The sequence below is a fragment of the Adiantum capillus-veneris genome, chromosome 1 (genome assembly GCF_014529385.1).
Source record: "Adiantum capillus-veneris isolate H3 chromosome 1, ASM1452938v2, whole genome shotgun sequence".
NCBI classification, from domain to species: Eukaryota; Viridiplantae; Streptophyta; class Polypodiopsida; order Polypodiales; family Pteridaceae; genus Adiantum; species Adiantum capillus-veneris.
The window spans coordinates 112,769,129-112,791,278 of record NC_140931.1 but is presented as its reverse complement, the minus strand read 5'-3'; the positions used below and the strand labels follow the sequence as shown (position 1 = coordinate 112,791,278).

The following is a 22,150-nucleotide window of genomic DNA, read 5'->3' as shown; positions in this document are numbered from 1 at the left end:
ACAACGTGCTCTGGCTCTGCAGAGTCAAGGCGGCTTTAACCACAATAGCCCAATGAGGGCACCAACACAAATTAGTGTGCCGACTTGCTCAAGACTCTGGCGTTGCAATATAACAGTTCTCTGCGAGATAAGACCAGCTCGATCCTCGACGAGAGGGACCGTTACCACACCCCACTGCGGGTGCCAATGCTCATCGCGAATGAGAGAGAGGGACTAGTGCCCTGCTCCTGTGAACCTGCTTTCTGAACCTGCTCAAGAAATGCATAGCATGTGGCCTCTAGCCTCGCAGGCTTGGTCTAAATAATGGACTCTATGCACATGTGGCACAACCGTAACCGAAGGCACCCGCCTGAACACATAAAGAACAACCCCCCCCCCCCCCCTCCCCTCGTTACTAAATGACACCTCCTTTTGGGAGGTGGGATCAATGGCTCACGATCACTGGTTGATTGTGACAATTGGATTGCCTATGGAATGCAAAAAAAGATTACCACTTTTTCGGATCCGGGACTTGAACCTGCTACCCTCTCTCCCACGGAATTGGCTCTAACCACTAGGCTAACGCATACTGGTTGAAAGATGAGTGTGTGGTAAGTTTATAGATCACGGCGTTGCGGACAAGTTTACACCTAGTTTACACCGAGTTCACATCGAGTTCACACCAAATTTGATGTGTTGTGCAGACCCTCCTCAATTCAGACCTAGTTCACACCCCCCCCTTCCGTTTTTTCCCACATGGGTGTAGCCAATAAAATGAGTTTGAAATATAGTCGTTGGTAGCGAACGATTGAGCACCGACACCCATCGGCTTAGTGGTTGAGCATTCGAGTTTATTCATACCTGCCTCGCCTATTTAATCACATTTTTGGTTTAAGCATCGCCCCCCCACTGATTGCTTTGAAAAAATTCTAAGGCACGAAAAATGACCGAAACCGGTGAAGCCGGTTGCGGAGCATAACATGTGGCGGATAGAGTCCGTTATTTAGACCATAGGATGATGATACAAAGAGGGCTAAGGAAAGGTTCTCGGGTCAGCTCGTGGCCAAGACCAGCCCACGCAGGGCGCTGATAAATAAAGCCCACAAGGGCGCGACGACACTCCAACAAGGGGCTCTGATCTAGTTGAGATTTTGCAATTTTAACCTGAACGGTTACTTTAGTATCTCAGGTCATCACCCCACTGATGTCTAGAGTTGTATTTCTGTAGTAAAACAATACTGCATAAAACTGTGCTTTCACTCAAATCTACAACACATTGAACTTGTTGTCTGCCTTGCATGCGTGTACAATATAGCTTCATGGAATTCTCTTTAGAAAGAAGCTTATATTCACTAAGAGTACACATAGGCAAACACTAGAATCTCACGTACAATAACCAAGCATGTCTCCTTATCAGGTTCTCTACATTTAAAACCTACCATCGGCTAATTGAGATTAAGAAGAATGGACATGTATTCTTGGAGCAATCACTCAACAAAAGTTCCCCATATCACATGCATGCAAGGAATTATTGATAATAATACCCCTTCATATACAGACTATGGGTGTCTTTAAAAGCACTCAATCACAAGAAGTTTTGGACAAAGGGATAAGATGGACATCAGCCAAAAAAGCACTAAATTGGTTAACTTTAGAAAAAGAATAGGGATAAGCTGTTATTTGAGCAGTCTCTCTTACCTCTAATGATAGTGGAATGACTACAGAGTTGTTCATGAGCAAACTCTTTCAAAATAGGAGTATCTGATCTATGGCAAAATCACTTTACATATTCCCAACCGTCTACATTCACCACTCGCAGCGTTGTAGCCTCCATGGGGTGCTTGAGCTTTCCAGCATGATGAGACGTACCATCCTCTACCTTATGTGCCACACCATTCACTTCTCCGTCCAACAATGTAGAGTGATCAATAGCAATATCTTCTGCATTTTGGGATTCCACCTTGCTTCCCTCTGGACAAGTACCAAGCTCCTGTGCATCATCCTCCTCCTCAACACGCTCGACAAAACATTGTTTCATGGCAATGGAAAGATCTTCAATAATGTCATTAGTGAGAGATCCATCAGAAGTTTTCTCGCTAATTTCAACTTCATCATCTTCATTATATTTCAAGGGCTTTTGCTCTTCCATATCCCATACACAACTAGGTGAGCTCAAACTGCTTGAATTTCCATAGTCACCTTGCTCCTTGACGACCCCTGATAGACAAAAAAAAGCTCACCCATATGGATGTCAGAATGAACTCTTTTAAAAATGCACACGAGAAGGGAGACAAGAAATACCTGTGTTTTCAGGTGTGCTTGCTAAGCAGCATTGTGCCTCTAAAAGCACGTTGAGGAGAAGAACCAATTCGATTCGAGCTTCTCGAAGCATATTCTTATGTTTACTGAGTACTCTCATGTTCTTCTTCAAGGCCGATTGCAACATGAAGCATTGCAATTTCAAAATGTCCTTGAAGTTCTTCTCATCATGAAGAAAATATCAATAGTGATTCAAATAAGCATTAATGAAGTATCATGTCAGAAGCTAATTAAAGCACTTAAAAACACAACAAAAATTGAGCTTGTGATTATAGACCTGAATATTCCGATCAATCTTTGAGAAATCTTCATCGCTTTGTGTAGTGGATCCATCAGCACTAGGTTGCATCGAAAGGCAAAGAAAAAGTGCTTCTATGACAGATTGCAGAATTTCGACATTCTGGCCCTTTATGTCTCCTGTCTCTATTCCTTCTATCAACAAATTTGACATGTAATTGACGCTCTTAATAAGCCACTTGCATGCAAAACTGTTGGTATTAATCTCATCGTCCGCACCACCAATGTTGATGTCTTTTGAGCTTGCCTCTTCTGTTTGTATGTCAAGCTTTTGTGATTCATGATGCTGTGTTTTGGAAACATGATTAGAAATGTTTTGTACATGCAGCGGATATGATACCGCATTATTTGATCGATCATGAGAGGAGTTAGCCACTGCAAGAAATGTAATAGTCAAGATTAAGTGGTTTAAGCATGGTTTATGTAACACACTTATCATCCAGTATTGGTCATCCGGCTAAATTTCTGGCAGTAGTGTCTACGTGGCACTAGCGGAAAGTCTCTAGCTAGTGCCACATAGGCACTAGCCGCACAAAAAATATCACCAAGCAACATTTAGTCACTAGCTACTTCAGAAGCTTAAGAAAAAAAAATAAGACTAGGCGGAAATTAATCACTTTGTGCAATATGCTCTAGAATATGCTATAGCATAGTTTTTCCCATACGTGTCCGCAAGAAGTTTTGGACAAATTCTCACAATAATTCCCACATCGTGACTTACCTCAACATCATGAGCTTTTGTGAAGGAGGCACCGCATACCTAGGTAGGTACGATTGGGGGCCCACCGGGCCGGCGGTCCTCTGCCCCCAATCGTACCTAGCTAGGTATGCGGTGCCTCTCGAGGAGAAGCTCATGATGTTATGCATTGTATGAAAAACACTTACAAAGACTCAGTTTTCCTACATGAGAGAATTTCTAAATCTTCTTGTGGTCCATGCGACACACACATACGGGTCTGGAAGTATGAATGGAGTTTGTTTCAACGTCCCTTGAACTTGAAACATACATGACCCTAATTTTTTTCGGAAAAACACAATCACATTATACATGGTAAACACTCATAGCAGCATAGAAATATATATATCTTTTCACATCTTACTTTAGTACTACTACAAATTTCAATTGTCATCAATGCCCCCATCGACCTCATTAGCTTATAATTCAATTTTCTTGCCAATTTTGACCAAGTATGATATCATTTCTTCATCAAAACAATTTTGTACACGGTTATGGTTCAACTTGACAAATCAGGAGAACCAAAATGAGCACAGAGTCAAAAACGACAAACTGACAACAAGTGATGATGACCAACAATTGGTAATGACCACCAAGTGGTATGGTTCCTATTATGATCTGAAGGCTGAAACAAACACCACTTTTCTAAGATTGGGATACTAAAGCTTTTAACTAGACATTTTCAAGAATACCATCCACAAAAGCATGCTCACCCCTATATTCAAAACCACAGACAAGAAGGAAAACCCAGGCAAAGTGCTAAAGTAGTACCTTCGACTGGAGTGTATGCAGAGTCCTTACCATGAGGAGTTTGCAGTGGAGCGGTAGGCACATGATAATAGGAGTCACAACCTGGATTTGATACATTAGATTCATAGGAAGACTGCGGACCATTAGTTATGTCATTAACTCCGTATCGGTTGTCGGGATAACTAGTTGTCTGACCTGTTGGGAGCACCGACCCATATCCATAAGAAACCTCATGAGGAGCACAATTTGTTAACCCATATTCATAGGGAACCTGACGAGCACAACTTTCCTGAGGCCCTGCATCAGCAAATCTATAGGGGGCAACAGAACCACTCGACACCATGTTCATGACTCCGGGTACATACGATGGAGGAGCATAAGAAGCATAGGGGCCTGTTAATCCATATCCATATCCATATTGTGGAGGAGAAGCATATCCATATCCATATTGTGGAGGAGAAGCATATCCATATCCATATTGTGGAGGAGAAGCGTAAGAAGCATATCCATATCCATATTGTGGACGAGGAGTGCCAGAAGCATATCCATATCCATATTGTGGAGGAGGCTGAAAATAATCTGGTTGGGGAAGCCCGCACCATCTTGGAGGAGGATACGTCGAAGGAGGCACCCAACTTGTCGTTGTATGGTTCAATGAGCCCAAGTTCAAAGCAGGAGCACCACTGGGGGATGTACATGTGTGCCCAGACCAATTAGGGATCGACTTTGGAGTTGGGAGAGCACTTTCAGCAGGCAGGATAGAGCTAAAACCAAAAGTTGGATGTACGTCGTTGTTGGATAACTGCTGATCGAACATGGGCGTCGAGATATTTGCATGACAACCATCGCTGGCTACACCGTTTCCAAGCGTCGTCAGAGGAGGTGGATTGTATGGCAAGGCTGCATCATTATGAGGTGTAAAGTTCTCAAAAGGATAGTCATAGCCACTGGCAGATTCAGCATTGTCATATCCATCAGCTTCGTACTCATCGCATAAATCGTTGTCTGCGGAGCTAGGGTTCTGAGAGAAACAACAACTGGAGAACTCTTGCTCTGACTCATGTGCATGATTAGGACTCAGAACGATATTCCGCTGCTCCAGCGCCATGGCATGCAGGGGAATTGAACAGCTGCATGAATTGTTGATGAAAGCATCCACACAACCGTACGCAGGCATGGTTTCGAAGGAGGAGGATCAGCTCGCAACAATTTCAGAAAAGCGCAGTACAGAAATAGCGCTGCCCTCTGATGCATATAGATTTATTTTTGGCCTTCAACGAACGCCTTAATTAGTCTAAGAGCCTCATTCCAAACTTACACAACCATTGACAACTCCTATTTATGATGATCCCTTTTCAACCATTTGAGTAACCGCTCTAAGTGAAAATATTCATTAGCTAAAAGATTCCCCCTCATATTTGCACCATGCGCTACCCACCAACCCCGCCTGCCCTATCACCCACACTCGCTTCTAGCCACCCATTGTCAGCTAAGCTCCATGGCAAACAGCAATAGCCTCTATGCCACTTGGTAGGGCAACCACAATAGGGGTGATGCAGCCTTGCCAACATCCGCAACAACAGCTTAACATCCATCACTCTTTGCACCATGAATCTCCCAACCAACTGATCATTAGTCTGCATCATGATCTTCCGCCTTCAACCTATCCACCTTTCCCTACTCAGCCTCCAATAACATCGCCATGTCCACCTTAGGGTACCAGTGCTATTTATCAAACTGTCTCATGTGTTGGGGTATAAAGCCCAATGTGGTCGCCCAGGTAAGTGGGCGGGCCGCCAGGTATGTACACATATTCTTTTGTAAAAACCTAATAAGAACTCACTATGCTCTACACATTACAGTAGAGCGAGTTCACCATATCGTCGTGCTCTTCTTCTCGCACTCTCTCTCGCGTCGCACTTCCGCTCGTACTCCTTCAACTGGTATCAGAGCTCAGATCGAGGCTCGAGGCAACATTTGCAGGTAGCCAGAGTCACCTGCTAAGATTGGAGTGAGATTCGACAGGCGAAGACACTGCCCCAATTCTCGGTGTTCTCAGAATTTCATTCTGAGGTCATCTCGACCACCGTTCGGCTTTGACAAAGTTCTGCGCAAGCCATTTTCGACTACGTGGTCTCGGCGGGTGCAGATCCGCAGATCCGACTCTGCAAACTTGGGGTTTCGGCCTACGACTGCAGGTGCTGAGGATATCGGCACTCCCAGAGTGCTGATTTGTGGCTGTATGACTTTGTGGGAAGTCTATGTACTGTCAGATTTACTGCAGTCTTTGTTGAGGGTCGAGTGAGGTTTTATTGAGCTGGGGGATTCTCGAATGTTGAGATCCTTTCGGTGATACAGGTCTTGGAGCGATCCCTCGAGCACCCTTAGATAGGCAGCTAGGATGTATTGACTGTGAATTAGACAGTTGGGATTGCATCTTTGCTTTACTGCCGTTGAGGCATTGTCGCAGTCTATGCTTACAGGACAGTGACAGGACAGTGAGAGACAGTACATGTGCAGGACAGGTTTACCCACAGCTTACAGTGTTAGAGAGACAGTGGTTTTTTGAGCTGTTTTTGGTCTGTTTTTGAGTACACCAGAGCCATTTTACAAAGGAGACTCTGCCGAAATTTCTGCAGAATCTGAAGCTTTCTTGGTTCATTTGACAGGTTGATATTGGTTCAGAGGTCAGTTTACAGGGGAAACTCTGCCGAATTTTTCCCTGGAAAGTAAACTACTGTGAAGCGTAGCTATGGCTGGATCACAGGACACTGCTCTTTACAATATCAAGAAGCTGGATGGAACCAATTTCCCATTGTGGAAGAAGCAGATTTGGCACGTGTTGGTACAAAAGAAGCAGATAAAACCTATAAAGCTCAAGGGGATAAAACTAGAAGATATGGACGAAGATGAATGGAGCGAAATTGATAAATTGGCACTTTCTACCATTATGCTGATTTTGGCAGAAAGCGTTTACTTCAATGTAGCAGACGAGATGTCGGCTTATCAAGCATGGTTAAAGCCGAGTGATCTTTATGAGAAGCAGAGTGTAGCTTCACAGGTATACTGGCTTAAGAAGCTTGTTGACTTGAAGATGAAAGAAGGGACACCTATGTCCAATCATCTGAATGAATTCAACACCATTTACAGTCAATTGTCAGCTCAAGGTGTCAAGTTTGATGAACCTGTTAGAGCTATGTTCCTGTTGATCACATTGCAGGAAAGTTGGGACACTTTTTGCATAGCTTTGAGTAATTCTGCACCTCCAGATGGTTTGACCATAGCAGGTGTAGAAGGCAGTCTGCTTACTGAAGAAACCAATAGAAAGACAATGGTCAGGGGAAGGACCAAAGAAAAGTACAAAGGTGGAAAGAGGAATCGGTCTCGTAGCAAGTCCCGCAGTGCTAAAGGCAAGAGTGACATAGAATGCTACCATTGTGGCAAGAAGGGTCACATGAAAAGAGACTGCAGAGAATGGAAAGCAGAAAAAGGCAAAGAGAAAGCTGAAGACCATGGTGAGAAGAACAAGTCCTCAGTGAAGATTCAAGAAATAAATGTGACAAACACTGTTGCAAAGGATGAGAGTCTAGTGTCAGGAGACATCTACTTCTTGAAGAATACAATGGACTCAGCTCTTCTTATAGCATCTGATGGAAATGCACTGAGTGACTGGATTATAGACTCAGGGGCATCACTTCATGTGTCTCCAAACAAGGAGTGGTTTACCTCTTATGTGACCACTAAAGATCATGTTCGGCTAGGCAATGGGCAGACATGTGAGATCTTAGGTGTTGGAGATGTTCAATTGAAGTTTCAGAATGGCTCTTCTTTCACGCTGAATAATGTGAGACATGTTCCCGCAATTACAAAGAGCTTGATCAACACAGGTTTACTTGATGATGCTGGCTACGTCACCACTTTTGGACAAAACATGTGGAAGATATCCAAGGGTTCTATGACAGTAGCACATGGAGTAAAGTCTGGAGGACTTTACATGATTTATGTATCAAATGTCTCTAAAAATGTAATCAATGTAACCGAGCAGCCGAACGTTTCTTTGTGGCATAGCCGGTTAGGACATATGTCCAAGAAGGGAATGGAAATCTTGTCTCGTTCTGGTTATTTGCCTGGCTTGTCATTTAATGATTTTGAATTCTGTGAACATTGTCTGTATGGTAAGCAAACACAGCAGCCACATAAGCATAGAAGCAGTAGAAGAGATACACAGTTGGCACTTGTTCATAGTGATTTGTGTGGACCTATGCCTAACCTATCTCTAGGGGGAGCTTCTTACTTTATGACATTTATAGATGATTACTCGAGGAAAGTATGGGTTTACTTTCTCAAGCACAAGGATGAAGCGTTTAGTGTTTTCAAAACGTTTGTGACACTTGTGGAGAATCAGAGTGGCAAGAAGCTTAAATGCTTACGCACTGACAATGGTGGAGAGTATGTTTCAAAGGCCTTTCAGGACTTTTGTGAGTCAAAAGGTATAAAATGTGAACTTACTGCTCCTTACAATCCTCCTCAAAATGGTGTTTCTGAGAGGATGAATAGGACCATACAAGAGAAGGTCAGAAGTATGTTGTCTAATGTACAACTGCCAAATGGGTTTTGGGCTGAAGCTGTATCAACAGCTGTTCATCTTATAAATAGATCTCCTAGCAAGGTTTTGCAGAAGGATTTAGTGGCAGAGATGGTATGGTCAGGCAAGGTGCCCTCATACAAGCATCTCAGAGTCTTTGGCTGTGAGGCATATACTCACGTTGCAAAGGAATTTAGGAACAAACTTGAGCCAAAGAGTAGAAAGTGCATCTTTCTAGGCTATGGTAATTCTGGTGAGATGGGGTACAGACTTTGGGATCCCGAATCCAGAAAGGTTATCCGCAGCAATGATGTTCACTTTAATGAAGCCAAATATCATTCTAAACCAGAGAGGGTTGAGGAGATTAGAAGAGTTGTCTTCCAAGAAGATGGAGCTGCACGTGCAAGACAAAATGTCAGGGCTCAAGAGGAGCAAGGACAGGATAGAGTGGAACCACAGGTTGTGGCTGAGCCTGAGCCTGAGCCACCTATTTTGCGTAGATCTGGACGTATCACGCGACCTCCTGATAGGTTTGTTCCATCTATGAACTATGTCATGTTGACTGATTGCAATGGGCCTTCATGTTACAAGGAAGCAATGCAAATGAAGGACTCCGGGAATTGGGAATTGGCCATGCAGTCAGAGATGACAGCTCTGCATAAAAACCAGACATGGAAGCTAGTTAAATTACCACAGGGCAAAAAGGCTCTACCTTGTAAATGGGTTTATAGGTATAAGATCACCGCTCATGATAGTCAGCCAAAGTACAAAGCAAGGCTTGTTGCCAAGGGCTTTAAGCAAGAACAAGGCATTGACTTTGATGAAGTCTTCTCTCTGGTGGTCAAGATGACTACAATGAGATGCTTTCTTGCATTGGTTGCCATATTAGATTTGGTGTTGCACCAAATGGATGTCAAGACAACGTTCTTGCATGGTGATTTAGATGTGGAAATTTACATGCAGCAGCCAGAAGGGTTTGTTGAGAAAGGCAAGGAAGATTTGGTATGCCAGTTGTTAAAGAGTCTTTATGGCTTAAAACAAGCACCGAGGGCATGGTACCATAAGTTCCACAAGTTTATGCTTTCTCAAGGCTACAAACATAGTGAGTTCGATCACTGTCTATATACAAAGAAGGCTAAGGATGGCAGTTGGCTGATCCTTATTTTGTATGTGGATGACATGTTGATTGCTGGAAAGCACTTGGAAGAAATTTCAGCTTTGAAGTCAAAGATGGCAAAATCGTTTGACATGAAAGACATGGGTGAGGCAAGTCATATACTTGGTATGCGCATTGAGAGAGACAGATCAAAGAAGTTGATTTGGTTATCTCAAATAGAGTATATTGACAAGGTTTTGCAACGTTTCAATATGGAGAAGGGAAAGGCATTGAGTGTTCCATTGCCACCATATGTGAAACTTAGCAAACAAGATTGTCCTGTGTCTGAGGAAGAACAGGCTGAAATGGATAAGATTCCATATGCGTCTGCAGTGGGTAGTTTGATGTATGAAATGATTGCTACTCGCCCAGACATTGCATTTGCAGTGGGAGTAGTAAGTCGATACATGTCAAACCCAGGCAAGAAACATTGGGAGGCAGTGAAAGGAATAATGAGATACCTGAAAGCTACAAAGAGTATGCGTATATTCTATGGGAGTCAGGAGCTAAGTGTAAAGGGTTTTACAGACTCAGATTATGCAGGTGACTTAGACAATCGAAGGTCTACGTCAGGGTATGTCTTTACATGGCTGGTGGAGCAGTATCATGGAGTTCTAGATTACAAGATTGTGTTACTCAGTCTACTACAGAGGCTGAATATGTTGCAGCATCAGAGGCATGCAAAGAATCAATTTGGCTTAATCGACTAGTAACAGATTTGGGAATCAAAGAAGAGATGCCTGTGTTATATTGTGATAGTCAAAGTGCTATACAATTGGCTCGCAATCCAGTTTATCACTCAAAGACAAAGCATGTGGATGTGAAGTATCATTTCATCAGGGAAATGCTCGAGGATAAGCAACTTCAGCTTGTCAAAGTTCACACCACAGAAAATCCTGTTGATCTACTTACAAAAGGAATTCCCTCAGAGAGCTTTGAGCATTTTCGCAAGCAGTTAGGTGTAGGGTAGTACATCACTTTTCTACATCTCTTGTATATTAGCTTGTATAGTAGCTTCTCTCACACTTAAAGTACCACATTGGACTTTAAGTGGGAGGTTGTTGGGGTATAAAGCCCAATGTGGTCGCCCGGGTAAGTGGGCTGGCCGCCAGGTATGCACACATATTCTTTTGTAAAAACCTAATAAGAACTCACTATGCTCTACACATTACAGTAGAGCGAGTTCACCATATCGTCGTGCTCTTCTTCTCGCACTCTCTCTCGCGTCGCACTTCCGCTCATACTCCTTCATCATGTATCTTCATATGCCAATAGTAGCACTGTGATTGCATGCAACCTGAACACAAACCCCCACACCTTTGGAGGCGCAATCAAATTGGGTCGTTGCTGACACAATGATGGTAAACACGATGGCTATGAAGCGGCTGCATATATGCATGTTCACTTATCTAGACATGCTAGAAAAACCAGACGAGAGAGAAAGAGAGAGTCAACACATCCACAAGCGACAACCTACAATACTCCATACGAACTCAAACACTTGTGAGGTAGAAGAGGGAGATATTTGAGAGAGAGCGAGAGAGCGTTCTCAACATGCGCACTGAGAGCGATCCCACGTCATGCATAAATAAGCGCTCTTGACATGCGGTCTGCAGAGTAGATAGAGAGTATCTTTAAAGATTCTCTTTAACAAAGCATTTTTTAGAAATTGGTAATGCCTACTTGCAACTTGATTATTTTAAATGAGTTACCATAGCTAAGAGATGACTAAATGAATGTGCAATTTTTCAAACTTTTTGAAGGTGTTGGTCTTGTTGGGAAATGTAAAAAGACATCTTCTCAACTTTCCCTGAAAGTGACATGTTGACATATCTCATGAGCATAGATTAAGTCCTTCGTGCCATATCTCATGAGTATAGATGAAGTCCTTGACTTGTTGTTTTCTCATTAGTAGGCAACCCCACCATAACTATTGATCATTTTTTAAAACCTGACATAAACATGAAGGGACTAAACTTAGTCACAACATGCTTTGCATTATGCAGGGCATTATGAAAGTAAACTCCAAACTAGAGAGGTAATCCTTCTAGTTGGATTTCTTCTTGTTAACATATGCTCTTAGCATATCCCTTAGCACTGGATTAATTCTTGAGGGTTTCCCATTTTTCTCTGGATTTCTTTCTCCCCAGCCATTTACAGACAAATCTCGCACAATGATTGATAAACGTGGGTCACAATTACTCACAATATTGTTGAGTATTCTATACAAATTAGTCAACTTATCTACAAGCATCCATACCAAGCCATCACCTCGTATGGTGGTTGGTAGACCCACAGTAAAGCAAAACCCTAATGAAAGTAGTCATACTAAGTACTCTTTGGAAAGTTTGTTTAAGATATGCCTTGCATAGATTTAAGAGATATGTCTAGTCAAGCATAACTCAATTGTGAATGCGTGGTTGCAAATCCCCAACATTGCAATGTAGAGATTGCGTGTCTTGAGGGTCTGTTAGAAGGTTCATGTTATCACATAAACTAGATGCTTGATAGCTAAATCATACATGCCAACTATAGAAGAAAAGAAGTTCCTATAATGCATGCACCTTGTGCATAGAACCAATGATATGTTTAGTGCCTACCGATGTAGTCATATGCAATGAGTTCAAGCAAATGTACTAACCTCAAGCTTTATTGGGTAGGATGTTAAAATTGTGGTTAACCCTTTAACACCTTCAAGAGTCATCGCTAAACATCACTAGAAAGTTCCTAAGTTGCATTATACGTTATACGTGATACATATAATATGCCATATACGCGTGTATTATACAATACTAGCTCCATATTACGGGCGTATTAAATGGTGCAACGTTAGCAAAAACATTTCGATCGAAAGATCTTTAGATCTAAAAACTTTCTATATAGAAACAATGTTGTGTGATCACATAGCATCTCTCAAGTAAACAAGAGTGAGTAAGAAAATATAAATACTAGCAAAAAATTAAAGAATAAAATAAAAAATTAAAGTTTTAAACAATATTATATGTAGTTAAAAATTAAACATAAAAGTTGAAACTTAAAAATACAAAATTAACAATTGTTTAGTAATGCAACAAAAAGAAGATAAAAATAAAAGATTTAAGTTTAGTTTGGTAACCTGGGAAAAATTAAATCTATCTATCAAGCTATTTATGTGTCCACCCATCTTTTATCTATCTCTCTTTTGATTATTAAATTTTCTTATGTATCTATTTCACTATCTTTAATTTATCTATCTATGTCTATTTATCTATTTAGTAATATAATTTTTTTAATCTATAAATCTTCTTAACTTTCTTTCTATCTATCTACTTATCTATCCATTAGGAAAGAAATGGACTCACTTTCGGGCCTTTTAGCTCTAGTGAAAGAATGCTCCTTAGCCAATAGTAAGAAGGCTAACGTTACATTAAAAAATATTTTTTTCTCATTTTGAAAATGTCCATGAAAACCATTTTGGTGAAATTGTCACTATCACCAGAAAAGTAAGGCGCTTGATAGTGACATCTTGCACAAGCGTCGAACTCCTTTTATGACCCGTTGTTGCTATCCTATAAAGTGAAGTACTTGTACGTGTGCAGCTCACACAAGAATCAATCATCTTTTTATGAAGTACTTGCAATTAAGATTCAAACAAATCGTACTTGATAGCGATTGATATGAACTATTTAAGACTATGAAGGGGTCAAAGCCAAGCAAATAGAGGCCCTTGAGGGGTCTCTTGGGTCTCTATTCGCTTGTTCTGACCTCATGATGTCCTAAGCTTAAGACATAGCATTTTTAAGCCTTAGGATTCATCCAAAACGATAAAATCTTAGCATAGCACTTTAAAACGCTAAAATTTTATGTCTCTAGCTCAAGATATAGCATATTAAGCCTATCTCGTCATGAGGTGAGAACTAAGCGAATAGAGGCCCTTGAGGGGTCTCTTGGATCTCTATTCGCTTGGTTCTGACCTCATGAGGCCATAAGCTTAAGACATAGAATTTTTAAGCCTTAAGATGCATCCAAAACGTCCAAAAACCTTAGCATAGCACTTTAAAACACTAAAATTTGACGTCTCTAGCTCAAGATATAGCATATTAAGCTTCGGAGCCTCATGAGGTAGAACCAAGCGATTACAAGCCCTTGAAGGGTTTCTTGGGTCTCTATTTGCTTGGTTTTGACCTCATGAGGCCCTATGCTTAAGATATAACATTTTTAAGCCTTAGGATGTATCTAAAATGTCCAAATACCTTAGCATAGCACTTTAAAACGTTGAAATCTGACATCTCTAGCTCAAGATATAGCATATTAAGCGTAGGGCCTCATGAGGTTAGAACCAAGCGAATAGAGGCTCTTGAGGGGTCTCAAGGGCCTCTATTCACTTGGTTCTGACCTCATGAGGCCCTAGGCTTAAAAATGCTATATCTTGAGCTAGAGACGTTAGATTTCAACGTTTTAAAGTACTATCTTAAGGTTTTTGGAAGTTTTTTGTATTCTAAAAACATCTCTTATGTGTTTTCTCTCATCACACATCACATCACTCATTAAGATTCATGACATGGATTTTTGTGTACACTTAAGTTGGGCTCTCGAAAAGCATTTTGTATGAGCATGCATTTTAAGTGCGTGAGTAAACTTTTATGTATGTACTATGAGAAATAGAATTCCCAAAAACTACTTTAATATTTTCCAAAATTACCTCTCTCTATGTTGAGTTGGCGTTTCTTATAGGGCCCAAAATTGAATCCAAGTTTCTCCTAATGTATATATCTAACATTAATTGTCTACCTATCTATGTGTCTATCTACCTCTCTATCTACATATCTTTCTATCTATCTATCCATCCTTCTATCCATCTATCTCTCTATTCTTCCATCCATCCATCCATCTACCTACCTATCCATCTCTCTCTCTCTCTCTCTCTCTCTCTCTCTCTCTCTCTCTCTCTCTCTCTCTCTCTCTCTCTCTCGCTCTCTCTCTCTCTCTCTCTATCCTTCCATCTACCTATCTACCTACTTAACATATCTATCAATTTGTTTGTCCATCCATATGTGTCTCTGTCTATCTTGTTTTTTACTTAATTATTATTATCTTTATTTATTTTTTCTTTAAATAGTTCTTATTTTCTTGTTAATAATTATAATTTCAAACTCATTATCTATCTATCTAGATATCTATTCTTACCTCTTTATTAATATATTCATTTCCAAATATATATATTTATTTATTTATATACATATTCTTTAAAAAAGCTAAGGTCTGAATTGCACCCAATACCAGTGGGGATAGTGCAAGTAATTTACAGTGAAAACCACTTTGTGGGCGCACTTACACAAAAAAAGAGGGAGAGATTTCCTAGGTGCAGGCTTGGGCAATAGTGAGCAATAGAACTTGAAGACCTGGAAATGAGGAGTGCTTTGTATCTTCGTGTCTTTCGCTTAACACCTTTAAGATCCACAGTGCTAGCAGCATTGCGAGGAGGGCTCACATTTTCTGCATCACAACATGAACATACCTAAAATTGGCAAGCAAATTATCGTGTTGGCTCTGCTAACCCCAAATGTGATATGGCTCTAAGAATGATTTTTAAAAAAAAATGAGTAGTTGAACCAAACTAATTTTATTTACCTAAGTTATATTTTAGGTTCATCTTTTCTATTTTACTTTGCAAAATGTATTTATTTTTATTTTTTATTTTTTGGTGTTCAAATCTATTTATGAGGACTAAATAATTATATATAACTTTTTATTTTTTAGCTAACCTTTACATCTCTAATGGAGAAGAAAGTGTATGCTTGACTGGAGAAAAGCATACACGCATATCATTTATAGTGATCTAGCTTTTTTATCTAAAGATCTTTAGATTAAAGATCTTTAGATCAAAAGATCTTTCAAATCGAAAGAATTTTTTCGGTAAAAAATAATAATACGACTATTCGCATATAATACAGGATATTCGCATATAATCCCGTAAAATACGTATAGAAATTATTATACGGGAGTATAAATGCAACCCAGCTAGAAACAAACAAGAGCTTACCTATTTTGAAGTGATTATGCAACTCAAACACATGCAAAGACCCTACTTGGCGAGTATAAAAGAAATAATTGAACATTAGATGGCAAGGGTGTCCTTGACATATCTTTTTGCATCATAGTAGAAGCGTAAAAGCTGCTTGGGTGGACACAGATGGTATGCGACTCAGTAAACGTAATTAGATAAGCCCTTGTCTATAATGACAACTTGAATTGGTGTTAGCTAATACTCTTAAGTGCCTTGCACCATGTAGAACTGGCATTGATTCAACATAGTTTGATCTTATCATAAAGAATATCGAAAGTTGTATCCCCATGATTCCAACACCCCATCCCTTGGTGTTGTCGTTGATTACAACTCAACGAATAGGGCTTTGGCATGAGGAAGAATCCTTGCTTTTATTCAAAGCACCTCATTGTGCAAGGTATGCTACTTTCCAAATTAAAGGTTTAAGACTCATAAAGAACATCACATATTTATAATTTTCCAACCTTATTGCTTGCTTGTTGAAAGTTGTCTCAAAAAAGAGAAGGAAATGATTATTGGACAATGTATTTCATTCTAATTTGGCAAGTTTGGCTTCAATTCAGCTGATAGCCATGGATTTTGATATACTTAGAGCGGTCCTATGTGTCGTGATCAACCCCTTGGCTTGGTTCATGTCAGCATCCAATGAAAGACCATTCAGATAAACTTGCAAAGTGGCCTCAAACCCGTATGATCTTAACATATCTCAAACTTGAGAATCCACCATGCCAAATACATGAGGAAGAATCCTTGCATAATGATAATTCACTAATGAACATAGTAATAGCTCACTAATGAACCTCGATCGAAGCGTTTGATGCTGCTTCAAACACAGATGCCATGCATGATAAAAACTGTAAGGGTTAAGCCATAATAGCCATACTATAATGAAGTTCCTTTGCTTTCATTGCTAACCCAAATACAAGCTTCAAAGGTTTTAGAAACCTCTTCAAGCTATATTCTATTTTACAAAACTCAAAAGTGCAAAGAAGATGTGGAGAATGCAATGTACCTGAGTTATTAATTCCTTTACCGATGTGTTCAATGATCAATTGAATATCTCTTGGAGAGATTGGACCCTTTACCTTCCTGGAAGATCTCGAAAGGGAGAGATTTACCCTTGAGTTTGATAATAAATATGGTTGGCCATTTATGCAAAGCATGTGCTTGCTCATAGACTAAGGCACCATGTTCCAGGTGAAGAAAATTTTGAAAACCTTTCATAACTTCATGTAACATAGAATCATTTACATAGTAAGAAAAATCATGTCAATCACAAAATTGCAAACCTTGTGACCATTCCTTGGTCACTTTTCTCTATCTGATATTGTGCCTATGGAGAAGCCTGCTTCCCTTGCGTGGTTTGTGCAACCATAAGCTTTGACCAAATTCCATAAGCTATGGCACCATCGTCCACATCCTTTCATTCTTTCCAACTTAACAAACACTCAATGTGATTGCATGATAAAACTAGTTCTGAAATTTTGAAAATTTTCACAAACTAGCCTTATGTAAAATCGAACGATGTTTTGCAACTTGGTGAGAATTGATGAAGATCCCTTAGATGCACGATCAATTTTTTCTGTCTGTGGTGGTGTTGGATTTTGGTCATGCTTGAATTCTTGGACTTGATCATTGCTTGTCCATTTTCAAGAATCTTCAAACTTCCTTTGCAATAACTAGATGGCATGTGCCTATATACGGCTTTGATGGCTCCATATAATCCTCTGTAGGCCTCAACATGGCCTCAACATTCAAGGTTTCATGGTGTGCAAGTCTAACATCAAGATTTTTTGAAGTTTCTTTGTACTCCTTTGCTCATATGCGTGAGCAGAGGAGGACTACAAAGATGCTTCGTACTCCTCTACTCATATTCATGGTGTGCAAACCCAACATCAAAACTTTTTGAAGTTGCTTCGTACTCTTCTGCTCATATGCATGATGAATTTGTCATGGGGCCTAGTCCTTGGAAGAGGAGGGTGCCCAAACCCTTTGATTAAAAGGCATAATAAGGATGGCTATGGCAACCAGTATGCATTTGACAAAGGAGGGAGGGGAAAAGATGTAGCACCCTTCACGGGTTGTGGCATGACATAATTGTTGTTGTGACAAAATCTTAAGGTGCTACTAGGGCAACTGGTTGAGCCCATTTATGATGCGTTTACTTGAAGTGGCAAAAACTCTGGTCTCATGTGTGCAAGTCACCATTCATGCGACCTCTCTTCGACTCCCCTGCTATCCTCTTAGAAGGAACTGCTTCTTGTGTTGTACCACATAGCTACCCAATCACCATCTTCCTCCACAATTTTGTGGATCTCTTTGCATGTTTCATGCAATCCTTCCTAACCCAAGCTATAGCCATTCCCCTCCAACAGCTTCCTCCTCCCTCAAGGGGGAGAGAGAGAGAGAGAGAGAGAGAGAGAGAGAGAGAGAGAGAGAGAGAGAGAGAACACCAGAGTCTATGTGTGAGGGTAGAGGAGAGACTTCCCTCCATATCCAAAAGCTCCATAGCCTAGCTCCGTACTAGTGAAAGACTAGAGGGACTCACTAATTTATGCTCTTCTCCTCCCAACCACTTTCTATATATCCCTTGGCCTTGATACCCCTAAATTGCATACTTATCTTATAATTTTCCCACTAGTCCTAGCATTGCACTACTAGAGATCACTTGAATACCGATGCCAACTTACCGACGTCATTGGCGGGCGTCGGTATGTGCATCAGTAATACTGGAGGGAGCTCAGATTTAAAAAAAAATCAATTTTCAATTTCCGTCGCGTATACCGACGCAGATACCGACGCGTATCCAATAGTGTATACCGACACATATCCAGCAGTGTATAGCGATGCGTATCCAGCAGCGTGTACCGACGCCGACTGGTAAAAACAAAACCGCAGGCTTATTCTCTACGCGTGTCCAAAAACTCATTCTCTCTCTCTCTCTCTCTTCGCTCAACTCGCGGCCAGATCTTCACCTTTGGACTACTACGGGCTTGGGCAAACACCATCACATCTTCTCTACTTGCTGCAGGTAAGCCTATTGTCCTTGTTTTTTGGTTATTTTTGTGTGTGTGTGTGTGTGTGTGTGTGTGTAACACAATGTGTGTGTGTGTGTGTGTGTTTTTTTTTTTTGCAGATGTGGAAGCTACTTCGGAAGCTTTGTGCACACATACGAGTGTATGTGAGTGCACAATCTCATTGCTCTCTCTCTCTCTCACACACACACACACACACACACACACACACATTAATTTTAATTTTGGTTTAATTTTATATTTAAATTTGTTATTTAATTTTAAAATTCAAATTTTTATTGTTGTTTAATTTTAATTTGTTATTGTTATTTAATTTTATATTCAAATTTGTTATTGTTAATTGTATTTTAGGGTTTCTTGAAATTAATTCTAGGATTAAAGTTAATTAGTTTTAGGGTTTTGTATATCCAAAAATAGAATAAAAAAGCTTTAAATACATTAACAAAAAGTAGTAAAAAAATAGAGTAGAAACAAAATTAAACATAAAAAAAGGGAGAGGGAAAAAGAGAGAAAGACAGAGAAATAGATAGAAGGAGAGAGTAGAGAAAGATAGAGGGAGAGAAAAAAAGATAGAGAGAGAGAGAGCTAGAGGTAAAGAGAGATAGATAGCGGGAAAGAGAAAAAGAGGTAAAGAAGGAGATGGAGGGAAAGAGAGAGAATAGAGAAAGAGAGAGGCAGAAGGAAGGAGGGAAAGATAGAGGTAGAGAGAAAGAGATATAGATATAGAGGGAGAGAGAAAGAGATGTAGAGAGGGAAAGAGAGAGAATAAAGACAAGCTTCGAAATGATCCAAGAACACATTGAAATCTTCGCCCACATCCTGCTTCAAAGCCTTCAGCTTGGTATCCATGTCGAGGGGGGACACTTCCTTGCGAAAGTCATGCATAAACCTCGTGCGTAATGCCGGCCATATTTACTTTGGCTCGCCTTCTAGTGCTTCGAACCACACTTTGGCCTTGCCCTGCATGACCAATGGAAACGTTTGCATCTTACTGTCATCATTCGGCATTCTTAGTGATAGCATGTAAAGCACACACAATCTCTCTCTCTGTCTCTCTCTCTCTCTCTCTCTCTCTCTCTCTCTCTCTACACACACAATCTGTGTGTGTGTGTGTGTGTGTGCAAAGAACCAGCGGCCCGAGCGTACACACGCTCCATCGGCGCCGCGGCTAGTACAAGAGCAGAATAGAAGAAGAAAAGGGGAAGGGAAGAGCGACAAAACACAAAAGGCAAAGATGGTGGCTCATTGCTTGCTCAAAAAACCATCACAACACTCCAGAGAGCTTCTCTCTCACTCTTCTCTAGCATTTTTAATAACCGGCCGACATGTGGCACTCCTCTTGAGCTTCTTCGACTTCATTTGACTAGCTCAAAATACATTCGAAGCTCAACTCTCACCTTTACACATGAAAGTCCTCTAAGGAGCAACAACAACGCCGTCGTTGCTTTTAGAGACAAGCTTCCTCCTCAAAAAAGTTTGGGCAGGGGCATATAACAAGCCATAGGTCAAACGGATAGAAGAAACGCCCAAAATACAAGCCATTTTTGAAGTCTGGTTGGGCTTTTCTACGGAAAACGCAAATGGATTTCATAAACGGCTTCTACGCCGTAGGTCAAATCCGATTGCGTTTTTCTACGGAAAAACGCAAATGGACTTCAGAAATGGCTTCTATGCCTACCGAAACCATCCGTAGTCCATTAGGTAGTCTTAAGGAAATGTCAAGAGCGTGTATGGAAAGACGTAGGTCAAACGGACAGAAGAAACGTCAAATACACAAGCCGTAGGTCAAATCCGTTGCGTTTTTCTACGGAAAAACACAGACGGTCTTTGGAAATTGATTCTATGCCTACCGAAACCATCCGTAGTCCATTAGGTAGTCTTTAGGATGTCAAGAGCGCGTATGGCAAGCCGTAGGTCAAACGGATAGAAGAAACGCCAAATACACAAGCTGTAGGTCAAATCCGACTGCGTTTTTCTACAGAAAAACGCAGACGGACTTCGAAAACTGATTCTACGCCTACCGAAACCATCCGTAGTCCATTAAGTAGTCTTAAGGCAATGTCAAGACCGTGTATGGCAAGCCGTAGGTTAAACAGACAGAAGAAACATCAAATACACAAGCCGTAGGTCAAATTCGGTTACGTTTTTCTACGAAAAACCGCAAACGGACTTCGGAAATGGCTTCTATGCCTACTGAAACCATCCGTAGACAATTAGGTAGTCTTTAGGCAATGTCAAGAGCGCGTATGGCAGGTCGTAGGTCAAACGGACAGAAGAAATGCCAAATACACAAGCCGTAGGTCAAATCCGGTTGCGTTTTTCACCGAAAAAATGCAAACAGACTTCAAAAACTAATTCTACGCCTATCGAAACCATCCGTAGTCCATTAAGTAGTTTTAAGGCAATGTCAAGAGCATGTATGGTAAGCCGTAGATCAAACGGACAGAAGAAACACCAAATACATAAGCCGTAGGTAAAATCCGGTTGCGTTTTTTTACGATAAAACGCAAACGGACTTCGAAAACTGATTCTACGGTTACCGAAACCATCCGTAGTCAATTAGGTAGTCTTTAAGCAATGTCAAGAGCGCGTATGGCGAGCCGTAGGTCAAACGGATAGAAGAAACGCCAAATACACAAGCCGTAGCTCAAATCCGGTTGAGTTTTTCTACGGAAAAACGCAAACGGACTTCGGAAATGGCTTCTATGCCTACCGAAACCATCCGTAGTCCATTAAGTAGTCTTAAAGCAATGTCAAGAGCGTGTATGGTAAGCCGTAGGTCAATGGGTTGAATTAACGCCAAATACACAAGCCGTAGGTCAAATCCGGTTGCGTTTTTCTACGGAAAAACGCAAACAGATTTTGGAAATGACTTTTATGCCTACTGAAATCATCCGTAGTCCATTATGTAGTCTTAAAGCAATTTCAAGAGCATGTATGCAAGCCGTAGGTCAAACGGACAGAAGAAACGCCAAATACACAAGCTGTAGGTCAGATTCGATTACGTTTTTCTACGAAAAAACGCAAACGGACTTCGGAAACTGATTCTACGGTTATCGAAACCATCCGTAGCCGATTAGGTAGTCTTTAGGAAATGTCAAGAGCACGTATGGCAAGCCGTAGGTCAAACGGACAAAAAAAACGCCAAATACACAAGTCGTAGGTCAAATTCGGATCCGAAGATAAAACGAGAACTCTTGAGACCGTTTACATGGATTTTTTGAAGAACATGTGTGTGTGTGTGTGC

At 40.8% G+C, this 22,150-nt stretch overlaps 1 protein-coding gene across 2 annotated transcripts; it reads right to left on the bottom strand.

Moving 5' to 3' along the window:
* Positions 1-1,589: 1,589 nt before the first annotated feature.
* Positions 1,590-5,353, bottom strand: LOC147465371 (uncharacterized). 2 transcript variants are annotated; one of them, XM_086511596.1, is made up of 4 exons: positions 4,103-5,353; positions 2,576-2,970; positions 2,281-2,458; positions 1,590-2,196 (listed from the first exon to the last, which is right to left on the bottom strand). In XM_086511596.1, exons 1-4 carry the CDS (start codon positions 5,256-5,258, stop codon positions 1,757-1,759), a joined length of 2,169 nt encoding a protein of 722 aa, XP_086367722.1. In that variant the 5' UTR covers positions 5,259-5,353; the 3' UTR covers positions 1,590-1,756. The 2 variants fall into 2 exon arrangements, with proteins under 2 accessions (XP_086367722.1, XP_086367725.1); XM_086511599.1 differs by having other exon boundaries at positions 4,133-5,353.
* Positions 5,354-22,150: the final 16,797 nt, after the last annotated feature.

What these genes read in the sequence shown, in the direction of transcription:
- LOC147465371 (XM_086511596.1), bottom strand. Translation starts at nt 5,258, where the DNA reads ATGCCTGCGTACGGTTGTGTGGATGCTTTCATCAACAATTCATGCAGC. An exon ending in AGATTGATCGGAATATTCAG is followed by an intron (nt 2,459 to 2,575) that starts GTCTATAATCAC and finishes CATGATGAGAAG; the next exon opens with AACTTCAAGGACATTTTGAA. An exon ending in AAGCACACCTGAAAACACAG is followed by an intron (nt 2,197 to 2,280) that starts GTATTTCTTGTC and finishes TTTGTCTATCAG; the next exon opens with GGGTCGTCAAGGAGCAAGGT.